The following is a 17,329-nucleotide window of genomic DNA, read 5'->3' on the forward strand; positions in this document are numbered from 1 at the left end:
CCACAGACTCACCACACAGAGACCCACAGACTCACCACACAGAGACCCACAGATTAAGCATATTGTGCTGTATGTTTTTTTAAGTTAACGTGACATTACATTTCGTACAAAATCGCGCGTTTCCAGCTGTGTTTTTATTAAAAGTCTGCAGGGTGACCCCCAGTAGCAGCTGTCTCTGTGGGTGAGTGAGAGTGTGAGTGGGTGAGTGAGTGGGTGAGTGAATGGGTGAGTGAGTGGGTGAGTGAGTGAGTGAGTGTGCGAGTGAGTGGGTGAGTGAGTGAGTGGGTGAGTGGGTGGGTGAGTGGGTGAGTGAGTGAGTGAGTGGGTGAGTGAGTGGGTGAGTGAGTGGGTGAGTGAGTGAGTGAGTGAGTGGGTGAGTGGGTGGGTGGGTGTGAGTGGGTGAGTGAGTGGGTGAGTGAGTGGGTGAGCGAGTGAGTGGGTGAGTGAGTGGGTGAGTGAGTGAGTGTGCGAGTGAGTGGGTGAGTGAGTGGGTGAGTGAGTGGGTGGGTGAGTGAGTGGGTGAGTGAGTGAGTGAGTGGGTGAGTGGGTGGGTGGGTGGGTGTGAGTGGGTGGGTGGGTGAGTGAGGGGTGGGTGGGTGAGTGGGTGAGTGAGTGGGTGGGTGGGTGGGTGAGTGGGTGGGTGAGTGGGTGGGTGAGTGGGTGGGTGAGTGGGTGAGTGGGTGGGTGAGTGAGTGAGTGAGTGGGTGAGTGAGTGAGTGGGTGGGTGAGTGTGTGAGTGAGTGGGTGAGTGGGTGAGTGGGTGAGTGAGTGAGTGGGTGAGTGAGTGGGTGAGTGAGTGGGTGAGTCAGAGTGTGAGTATGAGTGGGTGCATAAGTGAGTGGGTGAGTGGGTGTGAGTGGGTGGGTGAATGGTGGTGGTGGGTGGGGGGGTGGTGGTGGTGGTGGATGGGGGGGTGGTGGTGGTGGTGGGTGGGGGGGTGGTGGTGGGTGGGTAGGTGGTGGTGGTGGTGGGTGGGTGAGTGGGTGGGGGTGAGTGAGTGAGGGTGAGTTAGTGGGTGGGGATGAGTGGGTGGTTGGTTGGCTGTGAGTGGGGTGGGGGTGAGTGGGGTGGGGGTGAGTGAGTGAGTAGGTGGAGGTGAGTGAGTGGGTGTTTTATTTTATTATGTTTTATTTTTATTATTTTATTACTTATAAAATAATTGAATTATTTTATTTTATGATGTTTTATTTTTATTATTTTATTACTTCCCTTCTGCGTGACTTTTCTGAAAAAACCAAGAAGATGAACACCTTTCAGTCACGAAAGCTTTAAATCAAAATGTTATTATGTTTTATGTTTATTATTTTATTATGTTTAATTTTTTGTTATTTTAATATGTTATATTTGTATTATTTTATTATGTTTCATTTTTATTATTTTATTATGTTTTAATTTTTATTATTTTTATATGTTATATTTTATAATTTTATTATGTTTTATTTTTATTATTTTATGTTTTATTTTTATTATTTTATTGTGTTATATTTGCATTATTTTATTACGTTTCATTTTTATTATTTTAGTACTTCCCTTCTACGTGATGACTTTACCGTCACGAAAGCTTTAAATAGAAATTCATGTGGATGTGGTTCGGGTTGTGGGCGTGTTTACGGATGTGGGTGTGGTTAGGGGGTGACGTCACCCCCACTTCCGGTCGCGCGCACTCCCCGCGCATGCGCAGACTGCGCCCTCACAAGTGGCGGTTGGGGGGGGGCGTTGGCGTTCGATTTCGCTGTCGCCGATTCGGACCCCCCCTCCGAATTTCTGAGGTGAAATTAAAAACAACTTTAGCAAACAATCGCAAATAAAACTACGTCCGTTGTGGTTTCTTTTGTTTTGTAATCGTCGTCTACCCACATGCTGCCATGGCGAAGGAGTACGATCACCTCTTCAAGCTGCTCATAATAGGCGACAGTGGTGAGGCGAGCCGCAGGCTTTGCTGGGAGTCGCCTAGGCCCCAATCCACCCACCCACCCCACCCATTGGATTTTTCGTTCGTGAAGTTAATTTTAATTAACAATTAACGGATCAAGATTAATTTTAATTAGTTTCAATCTGTCGGGGAACGCTGCTTGTTTTGTGTCGCGCGATTGTTAAGATGATCGTTTGTTGGCGAGTTTTGGAGCCGGTTATATGTGGCGAGTCTGGGTCTCTATGTAGTGAGTCTGTGGGTCTCTATGTGAGTCTGTGGGTCTCTGTGTGGTGAGTCTGTGGGTCTCTGTGTAGTGAGTCTGTGGGTCTCTGTGTGGTGAGTCTGTGGGTCTCTGTGTAGTGAGTCTGTGGTTCTCTGTGTGTTGAGTCTGTGGGTCTCTGTGTGGTGAGTCTGTGGGTCTCTGTGTGGGTGAGTCTGTGGGTCTCTGTGTGGTGAGTCTGTGGGTCTCTGTGTGGGTGAGTCTGTGGGTCTCTATGTGAGTCTGTGGGTCTCTGTGTGGGTGAGTCTGTGGGTCTCTGTGTGAGTGAGTCTGTGGGTCTCTATGTGAGTCTGTGGGTCTCTATGTGGTGAGTCTGTGGGTCTCTGTGTGGGTGAGTCTGTGGGTCTCTGTGTGGTGAGTCTGTGGGTCTCTGTGTGGCGAGTCTATGGGTCTCTGTGTGGTGAGTCTGTGGGTCTCTGTGTGGGTGAGTCTGTGGGTCTCTGTGTGGTGAGTCTGTGGGTCTCTGTGTGAGTGAGTCTGTGGGTCTCTGTGTGAGTGAGTCTGTGGGTCTCTGTGTGGTGAGTCTGTGGGTCTCTGTGTGGTGAGTCTGTGGGTCAATGTGTGGTGAGTCTGTGGGTCTTTGTGTGGTGAGCCTGTGGGTCTCTGTGTGAGTGAGTCTGTGGGTCTCTGTGTGAGTGAGTCTGTGGGTCTCTGTGTGGTGAGTCTGTGGGTCTCTGTGTGGTGAGTCTGTGGGTCTCTGCGTGGTGAGTCTGTGTGTCTCTGTGTGATGAGTCTATGGATCTCTGCGTGGTGAGTCTGTGGGTCTCTGTGTGAGTGAGTCTGTGGGTCTCTGTGTGGTGAGTCTGTGGGTCTCTGTGCGGTGAGTCTGTGGGTCTCTGTGCGGTGAGTCTGTGGGTCTCTGTGTGATGAGTCTATGGGTCTCTGCGTGGTGAGTCTGTGTGTCTCTGTGTGGTGAGTCTGTGGGTCTCTGTGTGGTGAGTCTGTGGGTCTCTGTGTGAGTGAATCTGCGGGTCTCTGTGTGAGTGAATCTGCGGGTCTCTGTGTGGTGAGTCTGTGGGCCTCTGTGTGTGTGAGTCTGTGGGTTTCTGTGTGGTGAGTTGGTGGGTCTCTGTGTGGTGAGTCTGTGGGTCTCTGTGTGGTGAGTCTGTGGGTCTTTGTGTGCTGAGTCTGTGGGTCTCTGTGTGCTGAGTCTGTGGGTCTCTGTGTGCTGAGTCTGTGGGTCTCTGTGTGCTGAGTCTGTGGGTGTCTGTGGGTCTCTGTGTGGTGAGTCTATGGGTCTCTGTGTGGTGAGTCTGTGGGTGTCTGTGGGTCTCTGTGTGGTCAGTCTGTGGGTCTCTGTGTGGTGAGTCGGTGGGTCTCGGTGTGGTGAGGCTGTGGGTCTCTGTGTAGTGAGTCTGTGGGTCTCTGTGTGGTAAGTTTGTGGGTCTCTGTGTGGTGAGTCTGTGGGTCTCTGTGTGGTGAGTCTGTGGGTCTCTGTGTGGTGAGTCTGTGGGTCTCTGTGTGGTAAGTTTGTGGGTCTCTGTGTGGTGAATCTGTGGGTGTCTGTGGGTGTCTGTGTGGTGAGTCTGTGGGTGTCTATGGGTCTCTGTGTGGTGAGTCTATGGGTCTCTGTGTGGTGAATCTGTGGGTGTCTGTGGGTCTCTGTGTGGTGAATCTGTGGGTGTCTGTGGGTCTCTGTGTGGTGAGTCTGTGGGTCTCTGTGTGGTCAGTCGGTGGGTCTTTGTGTGGTGAGTCTGTGGGTCTCTGTGTGGTGAGGCTGTGGGTCTCTGTGTGGTGAGTCTATGGGTCTCTGTGTGGTGAGTCTATGGGTCTTTGTGTGCTGAGTCTGTGGGTCTCTTTGTGCTGATTCTGTGGGTCTCTGTGTGGTGAGTCTGTGGGTGTCTGTGGGTCTCTGTGTGGTGAGTCTATGGGTCTCTGTGTGGTGAGTCTGTGGGTGTCTGTGGGTCTCTGTGTGGTCAGTCTGTGGGTCTCTGTGTGGTGAGTCTGTGGGTCTCTGTGTGGTGAGTCTGTGGGTCTCTATGTGGTGAGTCTGTGGGTCTCTATGTGGTGAGTCTGTGGGTCTCGGTGTGAGTGAGTCTGTGGGTCTCTGTGTGAGTGAGTCTGCGGGTCTCTGTGTGAGTGAGTCTGTGGGTCTCTGTGTGGTGAGTCTGTGGGTGTCTGTGTGGTGAGTCTGTGGGTGTCTGTGGGTCTGTGTGGTGAATCTGTGGGTGTCTGTGGGTCGCTGTGTGGTGAGTTTGTGGGTCTCTGTGTGGTGAGGCTGTGGGTCTCTGTGTGGTGAGTCTGTGGGTCTATGTGTGGTGAGTCTATGGGTCTCTGTGTGCTGAGTCTGTGGGTCTCTTTGTGCTGATTCTGTGGGTCTCTGTGTGATGAGTCTGTGGGTGTCTGTGGGTCTCTGTGTGGTGAGTCTATGGGTCTCTGTGTGGTGAGTCTGTGGGTGTCTGTGGGTCTGTGTGGTCAGTCTGTGGGTCTCTGTGTGGTGAGTCTGTGGGTCTCTGTGTGGTGAGTCTGTGGGTCTCTATGTGGTGAGTCTGTGGGTCTCGGTGTGAGTGAGTCTGTGGGTCTCTGTGTGGTGAGTCTGTGGGTCCCTGTGTGGTGAGTCTGTGGGTCTCTGTGTGGTGAGTCTGTGGGTGTCTGTGTGGTGAGTCTGTGGGTGTCTGTGGGTCTGTGTGGTGAATCTGTGGGTGTCTGTGGGTCGCTGTGTGGTGAGTTTGTGGGTCTCTGTGTGGTGAGTCTGTGGGTTTCTGTGTGGTGAGTCTGTGGGTCTCTGTGTGGTGAGTCTGTGGGTCCCTGTGTGGTGAGTCTGTGGGTCTCTGTGTGGTGAGTCTGTGGGTGTCTGTGTGGTGAGTCTGTGGGTGTCTGTGGGTCTGTGTGGTGAATCTGTGGGTGTCTGTGGGTCGCTGTGTGGTGAGTCTGTGGGTTTCTGTGTGGTGAATCTGTGGGTTTCTGTGTGGTGAGTCTGTGGGTCTCTGTGTGGTGAGGCTGTGGGTCTCTGTGTGGTGAGTCTGTGGGTCCCTGTGTGGTGAGTCTGTGGGTTTCTGTGTGGTGAGTCTGTGGGTCTATGTGTGGTGAGTCTGTGGGTCCCTGTGTGGTGAGTCTGTGGGTCCCTGTGTGGTGAGTCTGTGGGTTTCTGTGTGGTGAGTCTGTGGGTCTCTGTGTGGTGAGTCTGTGGGTCTCTGTGTGGTGAATCTGTGGGTCTCTGTGTGGTGAGTCTGTGGGTCTCTGTGTGGTGAGTCTGTGGGTCTCTGTGTGGTGAGTCTGTGGGTCTCTGTGGTGAGTCTGTGGGTCTCTGTGTGGTGAGTCTGTGGGTCTCTGTGTGGTGAGTCTGTGGGTTTCTGTGTGAGTGAGTCTGTGGGTCTCTGTGTGAGTGAGTCTGTGGGTCTCTGTGTGGTGAGTCTGTGGGTCTCTGTGTGGTGAGTCTGTGGGTCTCTGTGTGGTGAGTCTGTGGGTGTCTGTGGGTCTCTGTGTGGTGAGTCTGTGGGTCTCTGTGTGGTGAGTCTGTGGGTCTCTGTGTGGTGAGTCTGTGGGTGTCTGTGGGTCTCTGTGTGGTGAGTCTGTGGGTCTCTGTGTGAGTGAGTCTGTGGGTCTCTGTGTGAGTGAGTCTGTGGGTCTCTGTGTGGTGAGTCTGTGGTTGTCTGTGGGTCTCTGTGTGGTGAGTGTGGGTCCCTGTGTGGTGAGTCTGTGGGTCCCTGTGTGGTGAGTCTGTGTGGTGAGTCTGTGGGTCTCTGTGTGGTGAGTCTGTGGGTCTCTGTGTGGTGAGTCTGTGGGTCTCTGTGTGGTGAGTCTGTGGGTCTCTGCTATAGCGGCCTCTAGTGGAGGTTCTACCACTAGCCGTGGCGTCAGCACCTCCTGCAGGGCTGCACCTTTCACCAATTTGTCGTCTGCTTTGTGTTCGCAGGGGTCGGGAAAAGTAGTTTACTCCTGAGGTTTGCAGACAACACGTTTTCAGGTGAGTGAGTGGCTGAGTGAGTGAGTGAGTGTATGGGTGGGTGAGCGAGTGGCTGAGTGAGTGAGTGGCTGAGTGAGTGAGTGGCTGAGTGAGTGAGTGGCTGAGTGAGTGAGTGGCTGAGTGAGTGAGTGGCTGAGTGAGTGAGTGGCTGAGTGAGTGAGTGGCTGAGTGAGTGAGTGGCTGAGTGAGTGAGTGGTTGGGTGTGTGAGTGAGTGGATTGGTGGGTGAGTGAGTGAGTGGCTGAGTGAGTGAGTGGCTGGGTGTGTGAGTGAGTGGATTGGTGGGTGAGTGGGGGAGTGAGTGAGTGGCTGGGTGAATGGGTGAGTAGGTGAGTGAGCGGGTGTGTGAGTGAGTGGATGGGTGGATGAATGAGTGGATTGGTGGGTGAGTGAGTGGCTGAATGAGTGAATGGGTGCGTAGGTGAGTGAGCAGGTTGGCGAAGTGGGTGGGTGGGTTACTGAATAGGTGAGTGAGCGGGCGAGTGAGTGAGTGAGTCGGTGAGTGAGTTCGTGAGTAGGTGAGTAAGTGGGGTGGGTGAGTTGGCCGTTGGGTGGGTGTGGGTGGGTGGGTGGGTTGGTGAGTAAGTTGGTGAGTGGGTGGGGTGAGTGAGTGGGTGAGTGGGTTGGTGAGGTGAGTTGGTGAGTGAGTGGGTGGATGAGTGGGTGGATGAGTGGGGGTGGGTGGATGAGTGGGGTGGTTTGGCGAGTGGGCTGAGCGGAGCGAGCGGGAGATTGGGTGGTGAGTGAGTGGGCGAGTGGGTGGATGAGTGGGGTGGTTTTGTGAGTGGGCTAGCGGGGCGAGCGGGGTGAGTGGGAGGGTTGGTGGGTGAGTGAGTGGGCAAATGGGTGGGTGAGCGGGCGGGTGGGGTGAGCAGGTGAGCGGGTGGGGTGAGCGGGGCTGAGCGGGTGAGCGGAAGATTGGGTGGGTGGTGGTGAGTGAGTGGGGTGAGTGAGTGGGGCGAGTGGGTGAGTGAATGGGTGAGTGAGCGGGTGAGTGGGTGGGTGGGGTGAGTGAGTGGGCGAGTGTCTCCACAGGGAGCTACATCACGACGATCGGGGGTGGACTTCAAGATCCGTACGGTGGACGTGGCGGGAGAGAAAGTGAAGCTGCAGATCTGGGACATCGGCCGGGCAGGAGAGGTTCCGCACCATCACCTCCACGTGAGACTCACTCACCACTCACTCACCCACTCACCACTCACTCTCACCACTCACTCACCACTCACTCACCACTCACTCACCACTCAGCCACTCACTCTCACCACTCACTCACCACTCACTCACCACTCAGCCATTCATTCATTCACTCAGTCACCACACACTCTCACTCACTCACCCACTCACCCACTCACTCATCACTCACCCACACTCACCCACACACCCACTCACTCACCCACTCACTCATCCACTCACTCACTCACCCACTCACCCCACTCACTCATCCACTCACCCACACACCCACTCACCCACCCACTCACCCACACTCACTCACCCACACTCACTCACCCACACTCACTCACCCACTCACTCACTCACTCACTCACCCACTCACTCACTCACCCACTCACTCACACTCACCCACACTCACTCACCCACACTCACTCACCCACACTCACTCACCCACTCACTCAACCACTCACTCACCCACCCACTCACCCACCCACTCAACCACTCACTCACCCACCCACTCACCCACCCACTCACCCACTCACCCCACCCACTCACCCACCCGTGACTCTGTCTCTCTCTCCCTGTGTCTCACCGTGTCCCACTGTGTGTCTCACCGTGTCCCACTGTGTGTCTCTGTGTGTCTCTGTGTGTCACTGTGTATCTGTGTGTCCTCTGTGTGTCTCTGTGTGTCTCTGTGTCTCACCGTGTCTCTGTGTGTCTCACTGTGTGTCTCTGTGTGTCTCTATGTGTTCTCACCGTTGTCTCACCGTGTCTCACCGTGTCTCACCGTGTCTTTGTGTGGTCTCTCTCTCTGTGTGTCTCTGTGTGTCTCTGTGTGTCTCTGTGCGTCTCTGTGTCTCTCTGTGTGTCTCTGTGTGTCTCTGTGTGTCTCTGTGTCTCTCTATGTGTCTCTGTGTGTCTCTGTGTGTCTCTGTGTCTCTCTGTGTGTCTCTGTGTGTCTCTGTGTGTCTGTGTAGCTACTACCGGCAGTGATCGTGGTCTACGACTTGACCAACTGTGTGTCTCTGTGTCTCTCTCTCACCGTGTCTCTGTGTGTCTCTGTGTCTCACTGTGTGTCTCTGTGTGTCTCTGTGTCTCACTGTGTGTCTCTCTCTCTGTGTGTGTAGCTACTACCGCGGCACACACGGCGTGATCGTGGGTCTACGACGTGACCAACGCCGAGTCGTTTGTCAACGTGAAGCGCTGGCTGCACGAGATCGCTCAGAACTGCGACGACGTTTGCCGCGTTCTCGGTACCTTCTCACCACCATCCTCACCACCCCCTCACCACCTCCTCACCACCTCCTCACCACCACCACCTCACCACCTCCTCACCACCACCTCACCACCCCCTCACCACCACCTCACCACCCCCTCACCACCACCTCACCACCTCCTCACCCACCCCCCTCACCACACCTCCTCACCACCACCTCACCACCTCCTCACCACCCCCTCACCACCTCCTCACCACCACCTCACCACCTCCTCACCACCCCCTCACCACCCCCCTCACCCACCCCCTCACCACCTCCTCACCACCACCTCACCACCTCCTCACCACCCCCCTCACCACCCCCTCACCACCACCTCACCACCTCCTCACCACCACCTCACCACCTCCTCACCACCTCCTCACCACCACCTCACCACCACCTCACCACCACCTCACCACCCCCTCACCCACCTCCTCACCACACCTCACCACCTCCTCACCACCCCCTCACCACCCCCTCACCACCCCCTCACCACCCCCTCACCACCTCCTCACCACCACCTCACCACCACCCCCTCACCACCCCCTCGCCCACCCCCTCACCACCTCCTCACCACCTCCTCACCACCCCCTCACCACCCCCCTCATCACCCCCTCACCACCCCCTCACCACCTCCTCACCACCCCTCACCACCCCCTCACCACCCCTCACCACCTCCTCACCACCTCCTCACCACCCCCTCACCACCCCCTCACCACCCCCTCACCACCTCCTCACCACCACCTCAACACCTCCTCACCACCCCCTCACCACCCCCTCACCACCTCCTCACCACCCCCCTCACCACCACCTCACCACCTCCTCACCACCCCCTCACCACCACCTCACCACCTCCTCACCACCCCCTCACCACCTCCTCACCACCACCTCACCACCTCCTCACCACCTCCTCACCCCACCCCCTCACCACCCCCCTCACCACCCCCTCACACACACCTCCTCACCACCCCCTCACCACCTCCTCACCACTACCTCACCACCCCCTCACCACCTCCTCACCACCTCCTCACCACCTCCTCACCACCACCTCACCACCACCCTCACCACCTCCTCACCACCCCCTCACCACCTCCTCACCACCCCTCACCACCTCCTCACCACCCCCTCACCACCCCCTCACCACCCCCTCACCACCCCCCTCACCACCCTCCTCACCACCTCCTCACCACCACCTCCTCACCACCTCCTCACCACCTCCTCACCACCCCCTCACCACCCCCTCACCACCCCCTCACCACCTCCTCACTACCACCTCACCACCTCCTCACCACCTCCTCACCACCTCCTCACCACCACCTCCTCACCACCTCCTCACCACCACCTCCTCACCACCTCCTCACCACCACCTCCTCACCACCTCCTCACCACCACCTCCTCACCACCACCTCCTCACCACCTCCTCACCACCACCTCCTCACCACCACCTCACCACCCCCTCACCACCACCTCACACCCCTCACCACCCCCTCACCACCTCCTCACCACCCCCTCACCACCTCCTCACCACCCCCTCACCACCTCCTCACCACCACCTCACCACCTCCTCACCACCCCCTCACCACCTCCTCACCACCCCCCTCCTCACCACCACCTCCTCACCACCACCTCACCACCACCTCACCACCTCCTCACCACCCCCCTCACCACCTCCTCACCACCACCTCACCACCACCTCACCACCTCCTCACCACCACCTCCTTCCCCTACCTCCTCTAGTGGGTAGCAAGGCTGTGTATGTGCGTGTGTGTGTGTCTGTGTGAGTGTGTCTGTGTGAGTGTGTCTGTGTGTGTGCGTGTGTTTGTGTATGTGTGTGTACACAGTGGGTAACAAGGCTGAGTGTGTGTGTGTATGTGTGTGTATCTGTATCTGTGTGTGTGTGTATGTGTGTGTATCTGTATCTGTGTGTGTGTGTCTGTGTGTGTGTATGTATATGTGTGTGTGTGTACACAGTGGGTAACAAGGCTGAGTGTGTGTGTCTGTGTGTGTATCTGTGTCTGTGTGCATGTGTGTCTGTGTGTGTGTCTGTGTGTGTGCGTGCGTGTCTGTGTGTCTGTGTGTGTCTGTGTGTGTGTGTACACAGTGGGTAACAAGGCTGCGTGTGTGTGTGTCTGTGTGTGTGTGTCTGTGTGTGTGTGTGTCTGTGTGTGTGTGTCTCTATGTGTGTGCACAGTGTGTAACAAGGCTGTATGTGTCTGTGTGTGTGTGTGTGTCTGTGTGTGTGTCTGTGTGTGTGTGCACAGTGGGTAACAAGGCTGTGTGTGTCTGTGTGTGTGTGTCTGTGTGTGTGTGTGTGTCTGTGTGTGTGCACAGTGGGGTAACAAGGCTGTGTGTGTCTGTGTGTGTGTGTCTGTGTGTGTGTGTGTCTGTGTGTGTGTGCACAGTGGGTAACAAGGCTGTGTGTGTCTGTGTGTGTGTGTGTCTGTGTGTGTGTGCACAGTGGGTAACAAGGCTGTGTGTGTCTGTGTGTGTGTGTCTGTGTGTGTGTGTGTGTCTGTGTGTGTGTGCACAGTGGGTAACAAGGCTGTGTGTGTCTGTGTGTGTGTGCCTGTGTGTGTGTGTGTCTGTGTGTGTGTCTGTGTGTGTGTGCACAGTGGGTAACAAGGCTGTGTGTGTCTGTGTGTGTGTGTGTGTGTCTGTGTGTGTGTGCACAGTGGGTAACAAGGCTGTGTGTGTCTGTGTGTGTGTGTCTGTGTGTGTGTGTGTCTGTGTGTGTGTGCACAGTGGGTAACAAGGCTGCGTGTGTGTGTGTCTGTGTGTGTGTGTCTGTGTGTGTGTGTGTCTGTGTGTGTGTCTGTGTGTGTGTGCACAGTGGGTAACAAGGCTGTGTGTGTCTGTGTGTGTGTGTCTGTGTGTGTGTGTCTGTGTGTGTGTGTGTGTCTGTGTGTGTGTCTGTGTGTGTGTGCACAGTGGGTAACAAGGCTGTGTGTGTCTGTGTGTGTGTGTCTGTGTGTGTGTCTGTGTGTGTGTGTGCACAGTGGGTAACAAGGCTGTGTGTGTCTGTGTGTGTGTGTCTGTGTGTGTGTGTGTGTCTGTGTGTGTGTGCACAGTGGGTAACAAGGCTGTGTGTGTCTGTGTGTGTGTGTCTGTGTGTGTGTGTGTCTGTGTGTGTGTGCACAGTGGGTAACAAGGCTGTATGTGTCTGTGTGTGTGTGTGTCTGTGTGTGTGTCTGTGTGTGTGTGCACAGTGGGTAACAAGGCTGTATGTGTCTGTGTGTGTGTGTCTGTGTGTGTGTGTGTGTCTGTGTGTGTGTGCACAGTGGGTAACAAGGCTGTGTGTGTCTGTGTGTGTCTGTGTGTGTGTGTGTCTGTGTGTGTGTGCACAGTGGGTAACAAGGCTGTATGTGTCTGTGTGTGTGTGTCTGTGTGTGTGTCTGTGTGTGTGTGCACAGTGGGTAACAAGGCTGTATGTGTCTGTGTGTGTGTGTCTGTGTGTGTGTGTGTGTCTGTGTGTGTGTGCACAGTGGGTAACAAGGCTGTGTGTGTCTGTGTGTGTGTGTCTGTGTGTGTGTGCACAGTGGGTAACAAGGCTGTGTGTGTCTGTGTGTGTGTGTCTGTGTGTGTGTGCACAGTGGGTAACAAGGCTGTGTGTGTCTGTGTCTGTGTGTGTCTGTGTGTGTGTGTGTCTGTGTGTGTCTGTGTGTGTGTGTGTGTCTGTGTGTGTGTGCACAGTGGGTAACAAGGCTGTGTGTGTCTGTGTGTGTGTCTGTGTGTGTCTGTGTGTGTCTGTGTGTGTGTGTCTGTGTGTGTGTGCACAGTGGGTAACAAGGCTGTGTGTGTCTGTGTGTGTGTGTGTCTGTGTGTGTGTGCACAGTGGGTAACAAGGCTGTGTGTGTCTGTGTGTGTGTGTGTCTGTGTGTGTGTCTGTGTGTGTGTGCACAGTGGGTAACAAGGCTGTGTGTGTCTGTGTGTGTGTGTCTGTGTGTGTGTGTCTGTGTGTGTGTGCACAGTGGGTAACAAGGCTGACGATCCGAGTAGGAGGGTAGTGGAGAGCTCCGATGCTCGGCGCTTCTCTGAGCAGATGGGCATCCAACTGTTCGAAACGAGCGCCAAAGACAACATCAACGTGGAGGAGGTGAGGGGGTGAGCGGGAGGGTGGGTGGGTGAGCGTGTGGGTGGGTGGGTGAGTGTGTGGGTGGGTGTGCGTGTGGGTGGGTGAGCGTGTGGGTGGGTGAGTGTGTGGGTGAGCGTGTGGGTGTGCGTGTGGGTGGGTGGGTGAGTGTGTGGGTGGGTGGGTGAGCGTGTGGGTGGGTGAGCGTGTGGGTGGGTGAGCGTGTGGGTGGGTGAGTGTGTGTGTGGGCGTGTGGGTGTGCGTGTGGGTGGGTGAGTGTGTGGGTGGGTGGGTGAGCGTGTGGGTGGGTGAGCGTGTGGGTGGGTGAGCGTGTGGGTGGGTGAGCGTGTGGGTGGGTGAGCGTGTGGGTGGGTGAGCGTGTGGGTGGGTGAGCGTGTGGGTGGGTGAGCGTGTGGGTGCGTGAGCGTGTGGGTGGGTGAGCGTGTGGGTGGGTGAGCGTGTGGGTGGGTGAGCGTGTGTGGGTGAGTGTGTGGGTGGGTGTGCGTGTGGGTGGGTGGGTGAGCGTGTGGGTGGGTGAGCGTGTGGTTGGGTGAGCGTGTGGGTGTGCTTGTGGGTGGGTGAGTGTGTGGGTGGGTGGGTAAGCGTGTGGGTGGGTGGGTGAGTGTGTGGGTGGGTGGGTGGGTGAGCGTGTGGGTGGGTGAGCGTGTGGTTGGGTGAGTGTGTGGGTGTGCGTGTGGGTGGGTGAGCGGGAGGGTGGGTGGGTGAGCGTGTGGGTGGGTGGGTGGGTGGGTGGGTGTCCGTGTGGGTGGGTGGGTGAGCGTGTGGGTGGGTGAGCGTGTGGTTGGGTGAGTGTGTGGGTGTGCGTGTGGGTGGGTGAGTGTGTGGGTGGGTGGGTAAGCGTGTGGGTGGGTGAGCGTGTGGGTGGGTGAGCGTGTGGGTGAGTGTGTGGGTGGGCGTGTGGGTGTGCGTGTGGGTGGGTGAGTGTGTGGGTGGGTGAGCGTGTGGGTGGGTGAGCGTGTGGGTGGGTGAGCGTGTGGGTGGGTGAGTGTGTGGGTAGGTGAGTGTGTGGGTGGGTGAACGTGTGGGTGGGTGAGCGTGTGGGTGGGTGAGCGTGTGGGTGGGTGAGCGGGAGGGTGGGTGAGCGTGTGGGTGAGTGTGTGGGTGGGTGAGCGTGTGGGTGGGTGAGATTGTGGGTAGGTGAGTGTGTGGGTGGGTGAGTATGTGGGTGGGTGAGCGTGTGGGTGGGTGAGCGGGCGGGTGGGTGAGCGGGCGGGTGGGTGAGTGTGTGGGTGGGTGAGTGTGTGGGTGGGTGAGTGAGTTTGTGGGTGGGTTAGTGTGTGGATGGATGGGTGAGTGTGTGGGTGGGTGAGTTTGTGGGTGGGTTAGTGTGTGGATGGATGGGTGAGTGTGTGGGTGGGTGAGTTTGTGGGTGGGTTAGTGTGTGGATGGATGGGTGAGTGTGTGGGTGGGTGGGTGAGTGAGCGTGTGGGTGGGGGAGTGTGTGGGTGGGTGGGTGAGTGAGCGTGTGGGTGGGGGAGTGTGTGGGTGGGTGGGTGAGCGTGTGGGTGGGTGAGCATGTGGGTGGGTGAGCGTGTGGGTGGGTGAGCGTGTGGGTGGGTGAACGTGTGGGTGGGTGAGCGTGTGGGTGGGTGAGCGTGTGGGTGGGTGAGCGTGTGGGTGGGTGAGCCTGTGGGTGGGTGAGTGTGTGGGTGGGTGAGTGTGTGGGTGGGTGGATCAGGGAGGTGAGCGTGTGGGTGAGTCAGGGGGGTGAGCGTGTCGGTGAGTGGGTCAGGGGCATGAGCATGTGGGTGAGTGAGTCAAGGGGGTGAGCGTGTGGGTGAGTGAGGGGGGTGAGCGTGTGGGTGAGTGAGGGGGTGAGCGTGTGGGTGGGTGAATCAAGGGGTGAGCGTGTGGGTGAGTGAGGGGGTGAGCGTGTGGGTGAGTGAGGGGGGTGAGCGTGTGGGTGGGTGAGGGAGGTGAGCATGTGGGTGGGTGAGGGGGGTGAGCGTGTGGGTGGGTGAGGGGGGTGAGCGTGTGGGTGGGTGAGGGGGTGAGCGTGTGGGTGGGTGAATCAGGGGGTGAGCGTGTGGGTGAGTGAGGGGGGTGAGCGTGTGAGTTAGTGAGGAGGGTGAGCGTGTGGATGAGTGGGGGTGAGCGTGTGGGTGAGGGGTGAGCGTGTGGGTGAGTCAGGGGGGTGAGCGTGTGGGTGGGTGAGGGTTGGTGAGCGTGTGGGTGAGTGAGTCAAGGGGGTGAGCGTGTGGGTGAGTCGGGGGTGAGCGTGTGGGATGAGTGCATGTGGAGGAGCCTCACCCACCCACTCACTCACCCACTCACTCACTCACCCACTCACCCACTCACTCACTCACCCACTCACTCACTCACCCACTCACTCACCCACTCACTCACCCACTCACCCACTCACTCACTCACTCACCCACCCACTCACTCACCCACGCACTCACTCACTCACCCACTCACTCACCCACCCACTCACCCACTCACCAACCCACTCACCCACCCACCCACTCACTCACCCACCCACGCACTCACTCACTCACCCACTCACTCACCCACCCACCCACTCACCCACTCACCCACCCACTCACCCACTCACCCACCCACCCACTCACCCACCCACTCACCCACCCACCCACTCACCCACTCACCCACCCACTCACTCACCCACTCACTCACCCACTCACCCACCCACTCACCCACTCACTCACCCACTCACTCACCCACTCACCCACTCACCCACTCACTCACCCACTCACCCACCCACCCACTCACCCACCCACTCACCCACCCACCCACTCACCCACCCACTCACCCACCCTTGTGCCCCCCCTCCCCACCGTGTTGTAGATGTTCCGCAGCGTGACCCACTCACCCACCCACTCACCCACTCTCGTGCCCCCCCCACCGTGTCTAGATGTTCAGCAGTGTGACCCTTGCACCCACCCACTCACCCACCCACCCACTCACCCACTCACCCACCCACTCACTCACCCACTCACTCACCCACTCACCCACCCACTCACCCACTCACTCACCCACTCACTCACTCACCCACTCACCCACCCACCCACTCACCCACCCACTCACCCACCCACCCACTCACCCACCCACTCACCCACCCTTGTGCCCCCCCTCCCCACCGTGTTGTAGATGTTCAGCAGCGTGACCCACTCACCCACCCACTCACTCACTCACTCACCCACCCACTCACCCACCCACCCACTCACCCACCCACTCACCCACTCACCCACCCACCCACCCACCCACTCACTCACCCACTCACCCACTCACCCACTTACCCACCCACTCACTCACCCACTCACCCACCCACTCACCCACTCTCGTGCCCCCCCCACCGTGTCTAGATGTTCAGCAGTGTGACCCTTGCACCCACTCACTCACCCACCCACCCACTCATTCACCCACTCACCCACTCACTCACCCACTCACCCACTCACTCACCCACTCACTCACCCACTCACCCACTCACTCACCCACTCACTCACTCACCCACTCACTCACCCACTCACTCACTCACTCACCCACCCACTCACTCACCCTTGTGCCCCCCCCAACGTGTCTAGATGTTCAGCAGCGTGACCCACGCACCAACCCACTCACTCACCCACCCACCCACCCACTCACTCACTCACTCACCCACTCACTCACCCACCCACCCACTCACTCACTCACCCACTCACCCACCCACCCACCCACCCACTCACCCACCCTTGTGCCCCCCCCCACCGTGTCTAGATGTTCAGCAGCGTGACCCACGCACCAACCCACTCACCCACTCACCCACCTACCCACTCACTCACCCACTCACCCACCTACCCACTCACTCACCCACTCACTCACTCACCCACTCACCCACTCACCCACCCACTCACCCACTCACCCACCCACTCACTCACCCACTCACCCACCCACTCACTCACTCACCCACTCACTCACTCACCCACTCACCCACTCACTCACCCACTCACTCACTCACCCACTCACCCACTCACCCACTCACTCACTCACCCACTCACTCACCCACTCACCCACCCACTCACTCACCCACTCACTCACTCACCCACTCACTCACTCACCCACTCACTCACCCACCCACTCACCCACTCACCCACCCACTCACTCACCCACTCACCCACCCACTCACTCACCCACTCACTCACTCACCCACTCACCCACTCACTCACCCACTCACTCACTCACCCACTCACCCACTCACTCACCCACTCACTCACCCACTCACTCACCCACTCACCCACCCACTCACTCACCCACTCACTCACCCACTCACTCACCCACTCACTCACCCACTCACTCACCCACTCACTCACTCACCCACGCACCAACCCACTCACCCACTCACTCACCCACTCACTCACCCACTCTCCCACCCACTCACCCACCCACCCACTCACCCACCCACTCACCCACCCACTCACCCACTCACCCACCCACTCACCCACCCACTCACTCACTCACCCACCCACTCACCCACTCACCCACCCACTCACTCACCCACCCACCCACCCACTCACCCACCCTTGTGCCCCCCCCACCGTGTCTAGATGTTCAGCAGCGTGACCCACGCACCAACCCACTCACCCACTCACCCACCCACTCACCCACCCACCCACTCACCCTCCCACCCACCCACCCACTCACCCACTCACCCACCCACCCACTCACCCACCCACCCACCCACTCACCCACCCACCCACTCACCCACCCACCCACTGACC

General features: G+C 57.6%; 1 protein-coding gene across 1 annotated transcript in view; it reads left to right on the forward strand.

Annotated features, from left to right (window-relative positions):
* Window positions 1–1,688: 1,688 nt before the first annotated feature.
* Window positions 1,689–17,329, forward strand: part of LOC144953638 (ras-related protein Rab-35-like) — a 17,007-nt gene continuing 1,366 nt past the window's right edge. The window contains 8 exon segments of the mRNA XM_078884227.1: window positions 1,689–1,917; window positions 6,049–6,099; window positions 7,134–7,153; window positions 7,155–7,220; window positions 7,222–7,259; window positions 8,396–8,426; window positions 8,428–8,521; window positions 12,493–12,617. Of these exon segments, the coding sequence (XP_078740353.1) occupies window positions 1,866–1,917; window positions 6,049–6,099; window positions 7,134–7,153; window positions 7,155–7,220; window positions 7,222–7,259; window positions 8,396–8,426; window positions 8,428–8,521; window positions 12,493–12,617 (477 nt within the window). The 5' untranslated portion in view covers window positions 1,689–1,865.

Source organism: Lampetra fluviatilis, chromosome 79, assembly GCF_964198595.1.
Source record: "Lampetra fluviatilis chromosome 79, kcLamFluv1.1, whole genome shotgun sequence".
NCBI lineage: Eukaryota > Metazoa > Chordata > Hyperoartia > Petromyzontiformes > Petromyzontidae > Lampetra > Lampetra fluviatilis.